The 21,553-nt window shown below is 38.1% G+C and overlaps 1 protein-coding gene across 1 annotated transcript in view; it reads left to right on the top strand.

The window, feature by feature from the left end:
- Positions 1-9,918: 9,918 nt before the first annotated feature.
- RMDN1 (regulator of microtubule dynamics 1) overlaps positions 9,919-21,553 on the top strand; it is a 36,231-nt gene continuing 24,596 nt past the window's right edge. Inside the window, exons 1-2 of the mRNA XM_072603644.1 lie at positions 9,919-11,917; positions 19,639-19,756. Coding sequence (XP_072459745.1) covers positions 11,789-11,917; positions 19,639-19,756 — 247 coding nt within the window. The 5' untranslated portion in view covers positions 9,919-11,788. The remainder of the gene's footprint in view (positions 11,918-19,638; positions 19,757-21,553) is intronic.

The raw sequence follows: 21,553 nt of genomic DNA on the forward strand, positions 1-21,553 counted from the left end.
ATCCCATTCCAAACAACTACAAAATGAACAAAATATAGTGGGTCAACCTGTCAAAGATTTATATAGATTCAGTCGCAAAATGATACTTTAAAAAATTAAAAACAGTTTAAATATCTGTAGGAATATTTAGTGCTCATGCCAATAAGTCAATCTAGTGACCATGCCAATATGATAAAAATGATAGTACTTCCAAAGTTAACTTACTTTTAATACTATGCCAATCAAATTACCAAGGGAATACTTTATAGAACTTGGTAAAATAATAGCAAAATTCCTTTAGAAGAACAAAATATATAGAATATCAAGGGAAATGAAAAAAAGACTTCAAACTATATTATAAAACAGAAATCATCAAAACTATCTGGTATTGGTTATAAAATGGAGCTACATCAGTGGATTGTGGTTGTTGTTCATCCTTCATTCTCAAAGAGAATTGATGACATCATGAAGGTGATGTCTTGACTTACCAGTGAATTGGGTTTAAGTGAAGTAGAGCTGTGCAAAGTCATTAGCCTCATTGTCTCCTCCAGAGTAAATAAGATAACAAAGACTAAACAAAAGAGACTGAGAAACAATGGAATTCAATAACTCAGTATTTGATAAAGTAAAAAATATAAATTACCTAAGAAAAAAACTCCTCATGTGGTAACAAAGAACTGGAAATTTTAGGGATGCCCATCAATGGCTAGACAAGATGTGGTATAAGATTGTGATGGAATATTATTGTGCTATAAGAAACGATGAGTTTGATAATGTTAGAAGAACATGGATACACTTGCACAAAAATAGTCAAGAGTGAAATGAACACAAGCAGGAGAATGCTGTATACAGTAACAACAATATTGTTTTAAGAACAACTTTGGCCTAATAGGTCCTTTAGACTATCATAAATACTCAAATTATAAAATACTCAAATGAAGGAAGAAGCTATCAGTGTCTAGAGGAAGAACTGATAAATAGAAGTACGTATAGAACTATTTCACCCACACACACACATTTATGTCTAATGGTAGTCATCTTGGGGGGAGGATTAAAAGGGGAGAAAAGAAACTTTATTAACAGAAAGTTATACATAATAGATTTGCAGTTCCATGTGCAATCATCTTTTCTTGTTATACTGTTATGCAAGTGTTTGTTTTATTCCACAAATTGAAAATAAAATAAATTTTAAAATTTAAACACTGCTGAGAAAACTGGAAAGCAATCTGGTAGAAATTGGGCTACTATCAACACCTTGTGTATTCCTCAATACATTCTAAATGGATATTGAACTTTAACATTAATGATCAGACTTAAAAAAATTAGAAGGGGGGGTGGAGCCAAGATGGCAGAGTAGAAAGACACACATACACTAGCTCTTACTCCATAGCCCATAAAATACCTGTAAGGAAGAACTCTCAACAAATTCTAGAGCAGCAGAAGCCACAGAACAACACAGTGGAAGAGATTTCTACACCAGAGTGACCTGAAAGACCGACAGGAAAGGTCTGTCACACCAGATGCAGAGCAGAGCCCAGCCCAGCTTTGGCCCTGGGGCACTGGGAGGAGCAGAACTGAGCAGGCTTTAGGGACAGAATCTCCAGCAGCAGCACAGATCCCTTAACCCACAGGTGCCAAAGGTCAGTGAGAGGGTCTTTTTAGCTGGCCGAGAAGGGAGCAGGGTGTCCCCATAACTCAGGCCTCCTCAGGTGGCAGCAGCGGAGGCAGCAGTGGACAGGGGCCTCCCAAAGCAGGCAGCAGCTTGTATCCATTGTACAATGTCTCATCTTAAAGCCCCTAAGGGAACTGAGCCCTGTGTGGTGGCCCTGCCCCCACTTGAGCAGCTGATCTTAATCTCACACTGAAAAGGGGCCCTGCCCCCGCCTAAAGCCCCTGAGGGTTTGGAGCAGCTCATCTGAATCTGCTGGCTTGGCAGAACTGGAGGCGAAGTGGTCATAGAGAAGAAACTCAGAAATCAAGTAACTGGCTGGAAAAATGCCCAAAAAAGGGAAAAAAAAATAAGACCATAGAAGATTACTTTCTTGGGGAACAGATGTCTCCCCCCATCCTTTCAGATGAGGAAGAACAAGGCATACTGTCAGAGGAAGTCAAGGCCTCTGCCTCAAGGGCCTCCAAAGGGAACTTAAACTGGGCTCAGGCAATAGAAGACCTTAAAAAACAAGTTAGCAGCTTACTAAAGGAGAACCAAAAAAAAAAAATGCTGAGGAAAATAACAGCTTTAAAAAGAGGCTAAGTCAACTGGAAAAAGAAGTCCAAAAAGACAATGAGGAGAAGGAGGCTTTAAAAAGCAGAATTAGCCAAATGGAGGAGAAGCTTCAAAAGCTCACTGAACAAAATAATTCATTTTAAAGAGAGAATTGAGTTCATGGAAATTAATGACTACGAGATAAACCAAGCAGTTAGTGAACAAAACCAAAAGTTTGAAAAAATAGAAGATAATGTGAAACATCTCATTGGAAAAACAACTGACCTGGAAAATAGATCCAAGGAGAAACAATTTAAAAATTATGAGACTATCTGAAAGCCACGATCAAAAAAAGAGCCTAGACATTATCTTCCATGAAATTATCAAGGTAAATTGCCCTGATATTCTAGAACCAGAGGGCAAAATAAATATTGAAAGAATCCACAGATCACCTCCTGAAAGAGACCTTAACAGAGAAACTCCTAGGAATATTGTGGCCAAATTTCAGAGTTCCCAGATCAAGGAGAAAATACTGCAAGCAGCTAGAAAGAAACAATTTGAGTACTGTGGAAATACAATCAGGATAACACAAGATCTGGCAGCTTCAATATTAAGGGATTGAGGGGTTGGAATGGGATATTCCAAAGGTCAAAGGAACTGGGATTGAAACCAAGAATCACCTACACAGCAAATACAAGTATAATACTTCAAGGGAATAAATGGTCATTCAATGATATAGAGGACTTTAAATCATTCATATTGAGGAAAAGACCAGATCTGTATAGAAAATTTGACTTTACAAGAATCAAGAGAAGCATAAAAAGGTAAACAGGAAAGAAAAATCATAAAAGACTCTCTAAAGCTGAACTGTTAACATTATTACATGGAAAGAAAATATTTATAACTCGAATCTTTTCTCAGTATTTGGGTAGATGGAGAGATTGTACATACACACACACACACACATACATATATAGACAGACAGTACAGGGTGTGTTGAATCAGAAGAGATGATATCCACACACAAAAAAAATGAAATAAAATAAAAATTAAGGGGTGAGGGAGGGAAAATACCAAAAAGAGAAAGGGAGAAATGGAACGAGGCAGGCTATAACTCATAAAAGAGATAAGAAAAATCTTGTTCAATGGAAGAGAAAAGGGAGAAGGGGTGAGGGGGAAAATGAAGCTACTCTCTCCACATGTGGCTGAAGGAGGGAATAACATGCTCACTAAATTTGATATGAAAATTTAAATCACACCACAGGAAAGTAGGGGAGGAGGTGACAAGTGGGGTGAGGGGAATGACAGAAGGGAGGGCAAATGGGAGAAGGGGGTTACTAGAAATAAACACTTTCGAGAAGGGACAAGGTCATTTGTGGGGGCAAAAAATAAGGGGCGATAGAGTAGGACAGTGGGCAATTTAATTAGTATTATACAACATAATTATTATGGAAGTCTTTTGCAAAATGATACATATTTAGTCTGTATTAAATTGCTTGCCTTCTCAGTGGGGTTGGGGAGGGCAGAGAGGGAGAGAAGTTGGAATGCAAAGTATTAGCAACAAATGTTGAGAATTTTTATTGCATATAATTGGGAAATAAGAAATACAGGGAATGGGGTATAGAAATTTATCTTACCCTACAAGAAAAGAGAGAAGATGGGGATAAGGGAACGGTGGGGTGTGATGGAAGGGAGGGTGCATTGAGAGAAGGAGTAATCAGAATGCAAGATATTAAGAAGTGGGAGGAGGGGAGTGATGGGGAGAAAAATTGGACATGTTACAAAGTGAGGTAAAAGCAATTAGTATTAAAACAATTAACTGAATTAATTACTGAGAATAAATCAATGACATCTTTAGTTTAGGGAAAAGAATTTTAGTTTAAATTTCCTAGAGGAAGGTAACCTCGGGTAAAATCTGGCATTCATGGAAAAGTTAAGGTTTTAATGGTAAATTTGATTTTATGATTGCTATTTAATCAGGATCTAGAACATGTATAGAAAGGCATGTAAGCCACTTAAGACTTGCCTCAAAAGATGTTCCTTAGCCAAAGTGAAATTATAATCATATTTGAAACCTGGTTATGGGAACTTGCCATTTTTAGATGCTATGGGACTATTAAGTGACTACTCTTCTAAGTCTAACTCCAGGTATGGATAGCAAGAAAGGCAGTCTGAGCCTCCAATCCATGATGCCAGTAAGCCTGTGAGATGCTTGTATGAACTGCAAAAAGGGATCTCATAGGAAAGGAGGGAGAGTGGCTATTCAGCCTGGACTAAGGTAGGATTCTCCTGACTCAATTTCCCCACTGACACCTGGCAGACTTTAAGCCTGACTGAATGCAAGTAGACAATCTAATCCTGCCTGGAATTGACATGATGTTGGAGAGTTATTGTATCTCTGCAATGTCCCTACTCTTGGCGGTAGTTTCCTGTAGTCAAAAGGTTTGTAAGCTTAATACCAGATCTATTAAATTATAGATTATTGGTAGGAGAACAACCAAGGTTAAGTCTAAAATTAAGCAATGAGGCATAGGACTTTAGACCAACAACAATAAGTTAGGGTCCTTTAATTCTTAGTAATACTGTGGAGATAATTAGGTAAAGAGCTTGTGAAGTTAGCAACATAAATATTATTTGTGTCTCAGTTGGTTAATGTTTAAAAAAAAATTCTTTTGTGGTCCATATTGTAAATGCCTTAAAAACAAATATCACCTGACCAAAAGTTTGAATTATTTTATCTGTTATAGACTGTGTTAAAAATGAAAAATTAAAATTAAAAAAAATTAGAAGAAAAACAGATCATATACTTCTCACATCTATTAATAAAAGATGTATTTCTTAGCCAAACAATGTTTAAATGTAATTATAAAAGATTAAAGAAATAACAGATTAAGTGAAACAAAAGCTTCTGCACTGATAAAATTAATGATTCTAGGATAGGAAGGGAATAGGAAGTCAAATGGGAAAAAAAATCTTTATTCCAAATTTCTCTTGATGTTTGTTATCCTATATATAAACAATTAATAAATATACATAAAAGATAATTGGTCAATAGATATAAACAAAGAAACATTTCTCAAAAGAAGAATTTCAAAGTCTTTACAACTACATCAAAGAATGCTCCAAATCACTCATGATGGAAATGCTATCTCACCTCCACAGAAAGAACTGATGAACTCTGAATGCAGATCAAAGCAAACTATTTACCTTAAAAAATTTTCTTTCATGCCTTTTTCCTTTTGGTGTTTCTTCTTTCACAACATGACTAATATGGAAATACATTTTACGTGATTGCACATATATAACCTATATCAAATTGCTTACTGTTTTTGAAAGAACGGAGGGGAGGAAGGGAAGGAGATAATTTCAAACTCAAAATTTTGTAAAAATGAATGTAAAAAATCATATAATTGGAAAAAAATGAAATACTATAAAAAGGGGGAAAAAGAAAGAATGTTTCAAATTACTAATAAGAAAAATGCAAATTAAAATAAGCTTGAGGTTTCTCCTCAAACCAATTTGAAATTGCGTACATAAAGTGACTAAAATGTTCATACCCTTTGAACGAGAGATTCTTATATCTCAAAAAAAAACTATCTATAAGATGAAAGTTCCTGGATACACCAAAATATTTATAGCAACACTTTTTGTGATAGCAAAGAATTGGAAACAAAGTAGATGTTCATCAATTGCAGAATGGCTAAGCAAATTATGGTACATGAATGTAATACAATATTACTATTCTGGAAGAAATGATGTATGTGTACAAAGAAACACAGAAAGAGTTACATGAACTGATGCAAACTGAAGTAAACAGAGCTAAGAAAACTATATCTACCTACCTATCTACCTATCTATCTATCTATCTATCTATCTATCTATCTATCTATCTGTCTGTCTGTCTGTCTGTATGTATGTATGTATGTATGTATGTATATGATAGCTTCAATGATGTAAATGGAAAGAATGACCACAAACCAAAAAAATCAAAAGTGAACATAGCAAAATTATAAAGAACAAGTATGACTCAGGAGAAAAAATATTAGAAGTCATCCCCAACCCACCACTTCAGGGATGTAATAGGACCACAGGTATTATACATTACACATAACTTTGGACTTTTTCAATATGCTGATCAGTTGCGCTGATTTTTTCTTCTCCTTAAAAATACTATTTATTATATGGGATAGTTGTCTGAAAGGGGGAGGGAGAAGGATACTGGCAATAATTATGGTGATGTAAGAAACAGAAGACATCAGTAAAAACATTTTTTTTAAAAGGAAAAAAATTTAACTGTTTCCAAGAAACCAAATTCACAAAAATTATATGGGGTTGTGGGTGGGAGCTGCATAGGCAACAATTAATGTTAAGAAGACCTGGGGGTTTGCTGGATTGTCAGCCAAAACATCTAACAAAATCTCTTCCTGTGTTGAGAGGCTTAACTTCCTAAAATAAAAAGTTAAAAGTTATCCTACATTCTGACCTGGTCAGACCACAGCTTTGTTGTATTCATTTCTCTACACCACATTTTATAAAGGCCATTGATAAACTAGAGAGCATTCAGAAGAGACACATAAAGTGACCAAGAGCCTAGAATTCAAGGCATGTGAAGATCAGCTGATGTTTAACCTGAAAAAGAGGAGACTGGAGGGTATTGAGATAATAAGCACTGTAGAGACATCAACAAAAGCAAGAGTCCCTGTCCTCAAGGATCGTGTATTTTTTAATGGAGGAAGAAGGTGTATATAAATATATATGTGTGTGTACATATAAATACACTCACATAAACATGTGTCTATGTATATATAGACACACATATGTATATGTGTTTGCATGTACACAGATGTATTCATTTGGTATGTATTACATATATTTGGCATAATACACACCAAATAAATACAAACTTTTGTTTTCCAGGGGGAGGAGATCTCAGGAAAGAGGATCTTCATGTAGGAGGTGGAGCTTAAGCTGAGTCTAGTAGGAAATCAAGAATTCAGAGAGGCTGAGGTGAGGAAAGAATACGTCCAGGCATGGAGGGGAGCCAGTAAAAACCACAGAGACAGGGAGATAGAATAGTCATCATCATAATAATATCTTTTATTTTTGTAGTGCTTTAAGGTTTAAAAAGCTTATTACATTTGATCCTCATGACAAACCCTGGAAGGTAGATGCTCTTATTATATTCATTTTATAGATAAGGAAACTGAGGCAGGCAGATTTAAGGTGACTTGCCTGTGAGAATACAGCTAGTAAATATCCAAGGAAGGATTTGAATTCACATCTTCCTGACCCAAGTCCAGAATGTTACCTACTATGTCTCCTAACTGCCTCATGTAGAGAACTCCAGCTATCCTGGAGATGCTCTATCCTCTCCGTGGAGTTATTAAAAAATGGAATAGTTTGCCTTAAGAGGTACTGGAGTTTTTTTCATAAGAGATTTTCAAGCAAAACTTTGGATGACCATATGTTGGGTGTGTTTTTTGAAGGATTCTTTTGGGGGTTATGGGTTGGAGTAATGAGGACAGCAGGTCCCTTCCAAGTTTGAAATTCTGTCATTTTTTTCTATATTAAAAAAGAGGCCCTTGTACATATTTCAAAAGGTGCTGATTCCAGCAAAACACTTTTCACACTCTTAACAAAGACAGAATTTTTTTTCATTCTCCTCCTTCTCTTTACCTGTTCTGCCAAACTAGAATGTCCTTCATTCCCTCCAGTCTCATCTCTTTGCCTACTGAAATCCACTAAGACCTAGATTAAATGTGGCCTCCTCTCCCAGGCCTTTTTTTTATTATATCAGCCAAAAAGCTATTGGATCATAGGATTTGGAGGCTGAAAGTAATTCTCATAGAAGTGACCCAAGGTTCCACAGCTAGCAAGATGTCAACTCAGGACTTGTGATTTCAAATTCAGCATGCTTTTGACTACACTATGCTGCTTCTCTTGAGCTCCTTGTACTGCTGTAGAATCTGTTCATATGAAAGATTATTTTTTGTAAGAACTATGATTTCACTGATAGTGGGTAGGAACTTGGGTTGAGGAAATTCCCTTTAAGATGTAAATGAGCACCTATGAAACTTATAGTTTTAGACAGATTAAATGAATTGTCTAAGATCACTACTACTAAATGTCAGAGGTAGTGAATGAACCCAGATTGTCCTGACTCCGAGACCAGCTTTCTATCTGCTATACCAAAATAAAAAACAAAACCTGCTAAAGCAGGACATATCAGTAAGAAATCTCAAGCTAGTCAAGTATCAACCAGTTATGTGGTGAGTAAAATGAAGCTGAGGGCAAACAAAGACATGTTTTTCCCTGAAGGGAGAAGTTACAAGGGTAAGGAGTTTAGATTCACAGAGCATGTGAAAGTATTAACCTATGGCAGCTTAACTGTCTTAAAAATAGAATTAAAATCAATTTTCAATTTTATAATTTGTAACATTATTAACATAGAGTATAATAAAAACAATAATAATAACTAACATTATATGGCACCTACTCTGTACCAGGCACTGTGCTAAGTGCTTTACAAACATTATTCCATTTGTACTTGCAACCAAGAAAGATCTGAGTTCAAATTCTACTTCTAAGACTAGCTAATGGGACCCTGGTAGCGTTTGAGCTTCAATTTCCTTATTTGTAAATGAAGATAAGAATCCTTGTCATAGCTACCTCACAGCATTTTTGTGAAGTTTAAAAGAGATAATATATGAGTCACCAGGTCAGAATAAGGAGAGCTGGCCTCAGAATTAGGAAGACTTGAGTTCAAGTCCCTTCTCTAACACAAAAAGTCTTAATGACCTTGTGAAAGATACTTCACCTTCCAGGACCCTAGGAAACTCTTTAAGACTATAAATTACAAGGTGCTAACCTGAATTAGTAGAAGGCATTTTCCTACCCAAGAGTTCTTTATAACAATCACAGGTCCAGCTCCTATCTTCTAAGACTACAGCTCTATAACAGCAAGGACCCTGATAATGTTTAATATAAAATTTTGGAATAATCTCTTTGTTCTCTCTGAAGTAAACTCAGAGAGTGCCTCTTCCTATGTCAGCAAAAGCCAGCCAAGGCCGACTCTACACTCCTTAAGGAGACCTTTAACCTAAGACACTATATCTTGAATAATGGGACTTTCCTTTGATCTATAGACATATACTATGTTATGACGTATTAATGATAAAGAAAATATAGACATCTTAGATCATAATTTCTATTGAACATTGTTTACCCTTTTCTATGTCAATTATCTGTTTAAGGGAGGAAGCCTGCCACTTACTAGTGGTGGGGTTTCTTTCCTTATCACCGAGACATATGCTTACCCAGCTTGGAATCTCAAGGCCTGACTAACATTGCTTTGTTAATTGTCCTGTCTTACTGAATTTATGATTTGCTTAATTAGGAGAGTTTCTTTCTCATGGCAAAATGTACTTAAGACAGATGATTTCTGTACTAGATAGTCAGAGTCACCTCTGACTCCATAGCGCTATGTAACTGTTTTCTTTATGGGGAATTGATCAATTAATTAATTAAATCATAAAATGTATGCATTTAGCCATGTTGCCTTTTCTCTAACCAAGTTTTCAGGTCAACAACCCCAACATACACAAGAGGGCCTGCTATACAGGTTCTTAGATCTGCTTTTCTAAAAGGAAAGCAACTTTTGAGGGATCAACAATCTGCTTTAATCACACATACCATTCACTTCAGAACTTCAGAGAAAATACAGAAAAATAAACACCAACAGACAGGGCTGCCAACTGCCTGACCATAAGCAAGACATACATCATAAATCAAGAGACAGATCCAACTGTCTGACCATTACCAGAGACAGAAGCACCAACATCTGGGTTTTCAAAGGGGGAGGGAGGAAGGGAGTTCCTTAGCAGCTACTCAAAGTCTCATCTGGCCAAACAAACACTTCCAGTGAGTAAGCCCCAAAGCAAAACCTCACCTCAGAGTATATCTACACTTTTCAGAGCCAGAGGGCTTCACAACCCTTGAAAACCAGTGCCTCATAAGAAATTAACAAAAGGTGTGGGCCTTCCTTACAAAACAAATCTCCCCTAATCAAGCTTCCCTTAATGGGTAGGTCCATTAATGGGTGGGGAAGATCTTTAACTCTTATTAACATAATTAGCATTACAAGATTTGAGAGACATAGCTTCAGGGTAGCTTAATCATTTTATTAATAAGGGCAGTCTGTTATTAATAAAAGGATGGCCATAAAGACCTTCAATGGGGATGGGGTGTCACAGTTTACATGCCCTTGTAAGAGTAGGTGTTCTTAGGGGACAGCAATCAACTTGGGTTGGCTAACACAATAGGAGGTGTGGACTATATTAAAATGAAGGTATCAAACCTTTGTCGAAGAGACATCAATTTCCATGTCACCTATCTTAATAATAGGAGAATCAACCTTTCCCTGGAGCTATCCGAGGAAGCCCAAAGAACGGGAATACAGCCATTAGCCCAAGCTTAGAATTTCTTTTACTGTCTGATAGATTAGATCTTGGCCTGGGTATAACTTTAAGACAGATTTCTCTCGGTTGGTTTCTGGATAGGGAAGTAAAAAAAGGGAAAAAACCTTGGTCCTGATACAATAATAAGTTATTAAAAATGAAAATGAAATAGTTGTTTTTCACACTAGATAGATTTCAGGTACCTCTTATTTTGGAAGACAAAAAAATACACCTTTATTTCAATATAATTGGTTTCTTGTGTAATCCCATGAATTGCACTTTATATATTAAAAATTAACACTATTCTGTGGGGCGGCTTCCCGCGGTGAATTATTTGAGTTTACTTTGTTTGCGCGTTGTCTCCCCGATTAGACTGTGAGCTCCTTGAGGGCGAGGACTGTCTGCGGCCTCTGCCCCCCGCTGTGGGTGCTTTGTTGCTGAGCAGGGTCTGCCTCTCCTGACCCCAGGAGGGGTTTTCTTCCAAGGACTCTGCAGGGGTCTGCCATTTCGTTCTTCCGGTCATTTTACAGATGAGGAACCTGAAGCAAACAGGGTTAGGTGACTTGGGCCACAGAGCAGTAAGGGTCTGAGGCAGGATTTGAACTCAGGACTTCCTCACTCCAGGTCCCACACTCTGCTCTTTACACCACCTAGCTTCCCAGTGCGTTGTAAATGAATGTTGATTGTCGGTGCTTATCCTGGTTATCCTGCGGACACTCGGTTCTGGCGGCCCGTGTGGAACGCGGCGCACCTGGCACGCACCCGCAGGCCGCCAGCCAATCGGCGTTTATTAAACGTCACTACGTTCCAGGCGCCGTGCTAGGCGCTGGAGATGGAAAGAAAGGCCAAAAAAACCAAAACCAAAGTCCAACTTCTTAAGTACAGAAATCACAAGCAGAAGACCCAAGCCAGACCAGGGGCGGCGCCCTTTGCGCATGCTCGGAGGCGCGGTCTTTCCAGGAAGGTCTTGGCTGACTCCTCTCGGTGGTTCGGGCGGAACGTCCAGAACGTCCGGAGCCCGGCGCCGTTTCCCTTCCCGGGACTTCCGGGGCGGTGACCTCCTCCAGTTCCCGACCTTTGCCCCTTGAGGGGCGGGGCCAAGGACAGATCCGGCCCTCGCGGTTGGGCTAGCCGCTCTGTCCCGGCGATGGCGTTAGTGGTGCGGCTGCGCAGGCTTCTCCCGTCCCTCCGCACGCGGCTCCGAGCTCCGGCGGGGGCCGAGGTGGCGGGCTGCGGGCGGCGGGGCAGTCCCCGCCTTTGGCTAGGTGGCAGCGAGGTACTTCCTCCGCCTTCCCCGGGGGTGGATGGGCTGACGGGCGGGGACGAGGTGGGGGACGGTCTGGAAAAGCCGCTGTTAAATTCCGCCCCCTCGTCGTGTGACCTGGGGGCCCGTCCCGTAATCTCCGTCGGCCTCAGTTTCCTCATCTGTAAAGTGGGGATCGTGCCGAGGGCTGCGGTGAGGACCGAAGGCGATGCCTGGCAGCCCCGGAGGCGCGCCCGGGAGCTGTGGGCTGCCGCAGCATCCCGCTGCCTCCGCCGCCGGCTCCCCTGCACGTCCCCCCGACGTTCTAAGCGGGGTTTGTCGGTCTGTCTTAGAGCATGAACCAGATCTTGTTGACTCTGCTTGCGCCATCGGCTCTGGGCTGTGCGAGGAGAAGGGGCCCGGGCTGGTCTGTGGCTGCTGTTTGTAGCCCAGCTCTGCTCCTCTGAAACTGGCCGGCTTCCGGTAGGACTGCGTGGTCCAGGAAAGGGAATCGGAGGACCTGGGTTTGAATTCCGACCCTGCCGCTTACTGCCCCTGTGACCTTGGGCAAGTCACTTAACCACCCGCGGCTGCGGTGACATCACCTCTAAAATAAAGTGTCTCCGTCGCCCGTTTTCTTAAATAAACTAAAAAACCTTAGCTTGACCCTTTTTAATTGCCAAACTTCCGAAGAAGAGTAGTGTGCCCCTTGGTCCAAACCTCCTATTTGACAGATGAGGAAACTGAGACCTAGAGAGGTTCAGTGATTTGCCCAAGGTCCCATTCATTATCAAAACTAAGTTTCCGACCTAGGTCCTCTGACTCCGGTCTGGTTCTTTTTCTACCCTGTCACATTTCCGTGCTTTGGGTACCATTGACATTCAGGCTGTTACAGTCTTTGGGTTGGCAAGATAGTCTTCCATGACTTTCAGTTCTACCCTTCTGTGATCCTCAGTTGTGTATGATATATCCCCTCTCTATTGTATATATTGTCATTTATATGTAATGTTTTTATTATAGTACATATTATCTTTCTTACTGGCTACTCATTTTCTGACCCCTTGTAATCTGGCTTCCAATGCTCACTACTTTTATGCAGCTGTTATTTCTAAAGTCACGAATGATATTATCACCAAATCCAGTGTTCCCTTGGCAGACTTTGACACTATTGGCCAACCTCTCTCTCTTTTTTGTATTTCTCCCCCCTGGGCTTCATAATGCCCTTTTAACTCTCAGACCATTTCTTTTTCTACTTTACTGGTTGGCTCCTCATACTTTGACCTCTTAAACATGGGTGTACCCCAGGCTTCTGTTCTTGAACTGTTCATTTCTTTCTCTACAGTTTTGCTCTTGACAATCTCATCTGTTCTATGGCTGTCTTCAGGTACAGCCTCTTTTCCCATGGCTCCCAAATCAGTTTTCCCCCTCCTGTCTTCCCAGAGTGCTAATAATGCAATTCCAGCTGCGTACTGGATTATTCTACCTGAATGTACATGTGGAGTTTTAGTCTCCTAGACAAAAGAATAAATAAATACTCCATGATTTAAGTATTTAATGCCACTTTTGCTCATTGATCAATACAGCTAAGGAAAGAATGTCCTAGTGTGCCCTGCAAACCTTTCTTTCTCAACTGCTTTAATCTCACCACCACAATATCCATGCAGTTGTTAAGTCGTGTAGCTTCTGCCTTGGGTTCAGTTCTCTTCTCCCATGGTACTATCACTTGCCTGATCTCATTAGTTCCGATGGATTCAATTACGATGGTTCACTTATGCTGATGATTCTCAAATCAATTTACCCTTTCTACCCTTTCTGCTTACTTGTAGTCTCACATACCAGCTGCCTGTTGAACATCTTGAACTGGATCTTTCTCACTAAACCTCTTCTTCCTGACTTTTACTATTTAGGGCACCTCTATCCTCCCAATCACTGATACTTGAAAGCTATAGCCCTCACTCTCTCTCCTCCTCATATCCAATTTGTTGCCATAACCTTCAAAAATTCTGTTGCATACACTCCTTTCTTTCCTTTGAGAGTGCTACCACCCTGGTCCAGGTCCTTATCGCATTATACCTGGACTGTCTGTCACTGGTGAATCTGCCTGCTACAAATCTCTCCATGCCAATTCATCTTCCACTTAGCTGTCGAGTGATCCTAGTGCAGGTTTGACTGTGTCATCTCAACTACTCAAAAAACTGCCTATCATCTCCAAGATCAAATATAAAAATCCTTTGGCATTCAGAGTCATTGATAATCCAATCTCCCTCTACCTTTCAAGTCTTGTACTTACTCCCCTCCACACACTCTCTGATCTTGTGACACTGGCCTCCTGTCCTCCCCAAGATAGTCCATTTCCTGTCTTCATGTATTTTGTCCTCCTTGCCTGGAATTCTCTCCCTCCTCATCTCTGCCTCTTGACTTCCCTTGCTTTCTTCAAATCCCAGCTAAAGTCCTGCCTTCTACAGGAAGCCTTTTCTGAATCTCCCTAATTGTAGTACCAAATTTATCAGGTATCTGTCTTGTTTGTATATAGTTGTAACCATGTTGTCTCCCCCATTAGACTGAGAGGAAAGCAGGGAGTCTTTTTTACCTTTCTTTGTATACCTAGTGCTTAGCACAGTGCCTGACACATAGTAGGTTCTAAAAAGGCTTGTTTTCTGACTGACTGGAAGGGACATTTATATCATTAATTATTACCCTCATTTTAAAATTACATAACATTTCTCTCTCTACTTGCGTAATTGTATATCCGTGTATTTGTTCACCTTTGACACAAAAATTCCATGGGTAGAAGGTTCATCTTACATTTTCTTCCCCTCTCCCCTATTCCTCTCCTGTTGTACTTATACAGTTACTTTCCCCTCTTTTTCACTTTTTCCAGTTGGTTTTGGTCCAGGTTCATCTCCTCTCTGTAAGTGAGATCAAACTTTATCAGCTTCATCAAAACTTTATCAAAAGCATACAGTTCTCAGCAATCACTATATACTCATCTGTTTCATTTTATATACTTCCCTTTGAAATCTCTTTTTGTGCTAGGTCCCAGTCTTACTCTTTTCAGTTCAGCAGACATTTATTTATTAGCTTTAAAAAATTTATGTAATAATAGTATTTTATTTTTTCCAATTATATGTAAAGACAATTTTTGAAATTCGTTTTTGGAAATATTTTGAGTTCCAAATTTTTCTGCCTTTCTTTCTTCCCTCCACATTCCCCAAGACAGTAAGTAGTCTGATACAGATTATACCTATGCAATCACGTAAAACATTTCCACATTTAGCCATGTTGTGAAAGAATCTACAAAAAGAAAAAAACAAGAAAAAGAGAAAGTGAAAATAATATGCTTCAATCTACATTGAGACTCCATAGCTTTTCTCTAGATATTTTCCATCATGAGTCTTTTGGAATTATTGTAGATGATTGTATTACCCTGAAGAGCTAATTCAGTCATAGGTGATTATCTCACATGTTGCTGTTACTCTGTACAATGTTCTCTTGGTTGTGCTCACTTCATTCAGCACCAGTTTTATGTCAGTCTTTCCAGGTTTTTCTGAAATCATCCTGCTTGTCTTTTCTTATATCACAAATAGTATTCCTTTATATTCATATGCCACAACTTGTTCACCCATTCCTGTTGATAGGTATTCTTCAATTTCCAACTCTTTTCTACCACAGAAAGAGCTGCTATAAATATTTTTATAAGTGTGGGTCCTTTTACCATTTTTATGATTTCTTTGGAATATAGACCTAAGAGTTATTTCTAGACCAAAGGTCATGCAGTTTTATAGCCCTTTGGGCATCGCAATTCCACAAACAATACATTAGTGTTCCAGTTTCCCCACATCTTCTCCAACATTTTTCATTTTCTTTTTCTGCCACATTAGCAATCTGATGGTGTGAGGTGGTAGTTGTTTTAATTGTCAGCAAACATTTATTAAAATGCCTAGTATATATACTGTTGTGTTTGTAAACACCAACGACCTCCACCATTTATCCAAATACTGACCAAATCTTGTTGGTTCTTTCACCAAGTCTTACTATTTACTCTTACAGCCACCTTCCATCTTTTTCCTGCAAACTATTATAATATAATAAATATAAAACATTTATATATATATATTTATATAGAAATAATATAGACTGTATATTCAGTTATCAGTAATATAATACACATAATAAATAAGAATTAATACATAATAAAATGTGATAAATAAAAAATATAGTATAAAACAATATAAAAGCTTCCTAATTAGTCTTGCTATCTCCTGGTCTATCCCTCCTCCAATCCATCCTTCACACTACTGCCCAAGTAATATTCCTAACACACAATTTAGTTCCCCTCTCAAAAACTTTCAGTGACTTCCCATATAAATATAAGTTCCATATCCTGGTATTCAAGGCCCTCTATCATCTGGCACAAATCTTCCTTTCCATCCTGTCTCATATTATTCCCCTTCTGCCACTTACTCGTTGTCACCTGTTGTCATCTTGTCTTAGTCTGTCTCAGTGCCTTTGTTCATGCCATATCACCTCCCCTCCCATCCCATGTCTGGAATGTGTACCCCACTTGGAAGTTTATCAAAATGCTTGGTGTCTCCATGAATCTTTCTTTGACCCTTCTAGTTGAAAGTATGCTCTCCCTCCTCAGGTTTCTTATACACTTTTCCTGGACCTCTAATATGGTTATTTATTTATATCTTTCATTCTAAATTATATCATCTATGATAAAGAATCTAAAGCAGTAGACAAGAACTTTCCCATCATCGTGAGGTAGTACTAGAAAGCATCAGGGATGATATGTTGAACTTTCTGAGCCCATTTATTTGTATTTTCATACTTTAACTAGCAATATGTGTGTATTTGCTATGGAATAAGATTTTCTTTACTAACTTGGCATTGTCACTCAAGTTTTGATAATCACTATCAAAACCACTATGTTTAATGCTTATGTTTATACGTTTTCATATAACATTATGTTACATTTTATATATTACATAAATATAAAATATATAAATTATATAAATCTTTAAATGCTTATAAATTAATTAGCTTGAATTATTTTCATTTTTAAAATTCAAGATGTTTTTCATACTGCTGCTAAACATTACAATTATGAACAATTCTTTATACTGTTGTCTAAAGTCTAGGGAACTTAAGTGACTACCTGGTGGTATATTTCTTGTACTATAGCTACTATTTTTCATGACTGATAAGTGAAATTTTCTCATGTTGCACCAAGTATTTATTTCTTACTTGTAAATCATTATGAAAATAAATGAAATGTTAAGTTGTAAGTGTATGTATATTTATATATGGATATTTATGTTTACTAGGATACTTTAAGATCATGGTTTTGATTGGTGTGACTATTTTCTCCAGTAATATAAATTGCACTTCCTTTATACTTTTAGTAGATGGTCTTCAAGAATTGTTGTGATGAAGAAAAATTGATCTCTTGTTGGCTAACCTTTTCATGATTAATCTGAACTTATTGAGGCAAGTCTGAGGCCTGTACTCTTAATAATTTTTAGAATAGTAGGACCTTCCACACCTTGCTTTCTGCTAGCATAGCTTTACAGAAACCAGGGCCACATTCATTAGAGTGTCAACTCTTTGAGGAAAAGAACTGTCTTTTATATCTGTATACCCAGTGCTTAGTATAGTGCCTGGCACATAGTAGGCACTTAGTAAATGTCTAGTGATTAAATCTTAAATGGAGAATATATATAACTGCTATTTCTACAAACTCACATTTATATTGCACTTTTAAATCTACCAAGTGGTGTCCTCCCATTTTCTATGACTTAAAGGCTCGACCTGATATAAGCTAGGGAGTGCCAGTATTAATCTCTCTTTTTTACAGATAAGAAAAAAGACTTAAGAGAACGTAAATGACTTTCCCATGGAATAAAACTATTAAATGTCAGAGTGAGGATTAAAATTAATTTTCTAGCTCCCAAGTCCAGTATTTTTTCCACTACAGCTCAATTATATAACATAGATATGTAGTATGTTGCTTATATGAGTATGTTTATATCATGTAATTGTAATAAATGTGTTTCTGTAATATGAATGCAACTGATGTAATAGTTACCCTTCTACATTGTAACTTCCTCTGTTGCGATTTTGATATATCATGGATTGGCATAAAAAAATTAAATGGAAATTTTGGGGGAGTTTTGCAGAAGCCGCCAATGACACCCAAAGGCCAACAAATGACAGAAGAAGTTTCGAAATTCAGAAATGCATAAAATATATGTGTAGTATTATATAATATCAACCCAAATTTTACAATACAGTACTATGAACACCCCGTAAAAGGAAAAGAAAAAATTCTGACTTATCTAGTGTGAAGGGAGGGCCAGAAAATTCTACATAGATTTTCCAGATTATAGGGGGTGCTACACTTCTAACCTCAACGATGTAGAAGGGATAACTGTATTACATGTTGCTGTTCAGTTTCAGTCGTGTCCGACTCTTGGGGGAAGGTTGACAAAGGTACTTCTGCAGCTCATTTTAAGGGAGAGGAAACAGTTAAGTGTCTTGCCCAGGGTCACAGAGCTAATATCTGAGGCCATATTTGAGCATGCGTGTGTGCACGTGCACACACACACACACACACACACACACACGCAGTAATGGGGAAAGTACTGGACTTGGGAGCTAAGAATGTGAATTTTAATATTCTGACATTTAATAGCTTTGTGTTAGGAGGAAGATATTTAAATTCTGGGCGTGTGTGTGTGTATTGGGAAGCACTGCTATAACTCATGGGCACAACATGGAAAACTGGACTTGGACCCATATACAGTAGAAGACAAAATACAAACACTAATTTGAATGCTGTTTTGCTTTTTTGGAGAAAGCACCAGTTTGAAAAATTCCAGATTAGAAGTGTTTTACTGGCCTATAGCTATTCAGATTCCTTTGCCCTGTCATTTATTTTGAATCAGGGCAGGTAACATTTTATAACTTTTTTAAACTAAATGTTTTAATTTAAACTGAATGTTTTAACCTAAATGTTGGATTTGTTAAAACAAAAAATGTTCAGATAGCTGGCTACCCCTAAGTGTGTGAGCACAATACTTATTATTTATATTATAATTTATATATTTGGGTGTGTGTATATATATATATGTGTACATATATATATATACACACACATATACATACACACACACATATATATGTATAGTCTTATACTTTTAAGTATTTACATTATGGGATGGCAGAAAGGGAAGTGGCTCTGGGGTCAAAGAACCTGGGTTTCAATCCTATCTCTTGTTTGCTTACTTGTATGACCATGGGCGAGTCACTTTTCCCTTGATCTCATTCTCTCCTCGATATAATGCCCTGTAGACCATCCATAAAATGGACTAGGTGGTCTCTGAGGTATCTTCCACAAACAGATCATAACTTCTGTCTGGCTTAAAAAATAACTTTATGAGTTGTTGTAGCCCAAGATCTCACACAGGATTACCCCACAGCAGCTTACCTTATTCACTAGCCTGTGTTAAATCTTGCTGTCTCTAAGAAGTGAAGAAAACCTTGATTATAAATGTTGTATTGGTATGAAATTTGTCTTACTAAAGAACTTCTCAAAATAAGTAACTACTTTCCTTGACTATCCATTATCCCTAAGCTGTATTATTTAGGGGGAAGGAAGCAGACAGGAAAAAAACTTATGTAATTTTTGTCAAGGATATCAAGTCACAATTTTGCAGCAGTTTGATAACTGACACCATTTGCTTCCTTAGATTCTTGGAAATGCTGTAGTTTTCAAAAGGGGCCTTATAATCACAGCATTGTCTTATTTGGGCTTTGAAACTTACCAACTGATTTCTCAGTCTGCTGTGGTTCATGCTGAAGTCAATGGTAAGTGTTATTTCAATGTCTCAAAAGCTTATTATTGTGGTTTTTAAAACAGTATTGGGGTGTTTTTGTGTGTATGTGTGTTTTGTTTTGTTTGCCCAAATAATATATAGTAAAAATACTATAGTAGGCACTGGAACAAACATTTTCTGCTCTTATGAATTAAAGTGATCCGATATGATGAAGTGTTATTTCTGTCACAGTTTGTCCTGCCTTTTAATAATAAATCAGTGTTACCTGCCTACAGTGATATAAAGCGTCCATATTACCAGCATTATCTCTTGGTCTCTTTTTCATCTATTCAAGAAAGAAGAAAAAGAAGTATAGCAACATAGGCTTTGTGCAGAGGATAACAATTACAGGCAGCCTATATAAATATTTTTTGAATTATAATAAACAATTAAAAAGTTTAAAAAATCAAATGGATTTTCATGTTTTGATCCAAAATAGCCAATGTATAAACAAATCAGAGCCAATATGTATTTAGACGTAGCCATAATAAAATTTTGAATATTTATCTTTTTAATTGATGAATTATCCATGCCCCTTGTTTTCTGTCATTCATGAAGCTTACCACCACAGGGTAGATGGGTAAAGGAAGAAACAGTTTTCCTCCAGGCCTTTAGTTTTGCCGCCTAGTCTTTTAAAAGTTGTAGTAGTTAAGGAATTTGAGGCTGTTAGCCAAAATGATTGTCTTTGGATTTCTCAGTCTCCTTTGCTGGATTACCATCTTTGACCTATCCCCATGTATGAATGTAACTTCGGACTCTACCTTGGGCCCTCTTCTTTCTATCCTCTTCCCTTAGTTCCCCTGGGTTCAACTCTCATCTCCAATGCAGATGACTTTTTTCTCCCGAGGTCAAGTCTCATATTCCTAGGAACCTGTTGTACATCTCCATTTGGTTGTCCCATGAGCATGTCAAATTCACTATCCAAAGTAGAACTCATAGTTTCCCACCTCAACTCATTTCTTCTCCTGACCTGCTTCTTTCTTTTTAGGCTACTACTACCACCCATTTAGTCCCTAGGTTTACAACTCAGTCATCCTCATCTTTTCCTTCTTTTTCAGCTCTTCAGTTGCCAGGACTTGTCAGTGGGAAAAGATGGATCATAGGGAGATAGATTCAGAGCTGTAAGAGAGATCACATAACCAAATTCCCCCATTTTACAGTTAAGGAAACTGAGGTTCAGAGGTGAAGGGATTTGACCAAGGCCACACAAATAGAACATGCATCACAGGAATTTGAACCTAGTTCCTCTGATTCAGAACTCATGCCCTTTTCTCTGTATTGCCTCCTCACACCCATCTCCCTCTCTACTTGCACAGCCAGCCACTCTAAGTGAGGTGCTCCTTAGCTCTTGGCTCGACTGCTGCATAAGCTTCCCTTCTCCCCCCACCCTCCATTGGTCTTCCTCTGTTCACTCTCCCCCCTTTTTAATTCATCTTCTACACAACTGATAGTGATATTTTGCACAGTGTCTAGCATGAAGTTGGTACTTAATAGATGATTGTTGAGTACTTGATATTACCTAAAGCATAGATCTGATTGTGCTATTTCATTTTTTACATAAGTTTAAGTGATTCACTGTTGCTTCTAGTACAGAGTGCCACTGAAGCACCAGACCAGTCTTGATCAAACCATGAACTCAATCTGGAATCTTATACACTATATTTCTATGGAACTTGATGCTTTTTAAATAGTATACAATACTGTCATAAGATACAGGCGTTAAAGTTGTAAGGGTGCTTAGAGATCAGGCAACCAATAAGCATTTATTTACTAAGTATCTCTTTTTTGG

The sequence above is a fragment of the Notamacropus eugenii genome, chromosome 4 (genome assembly GCF_028372415.1).
Source record: "Notamacropus eugenii isolate mMacEug1 chromosome 4, mMacEug1.pri_v2, whole genome shotgun sequence".
Classification (NCBI taxonomy): Eukaryota; Metazoa; Chordata; class Mammalia; order Diprotodontia; family Macropodidae; genus Notamacropus; species Notamacropus eugenii.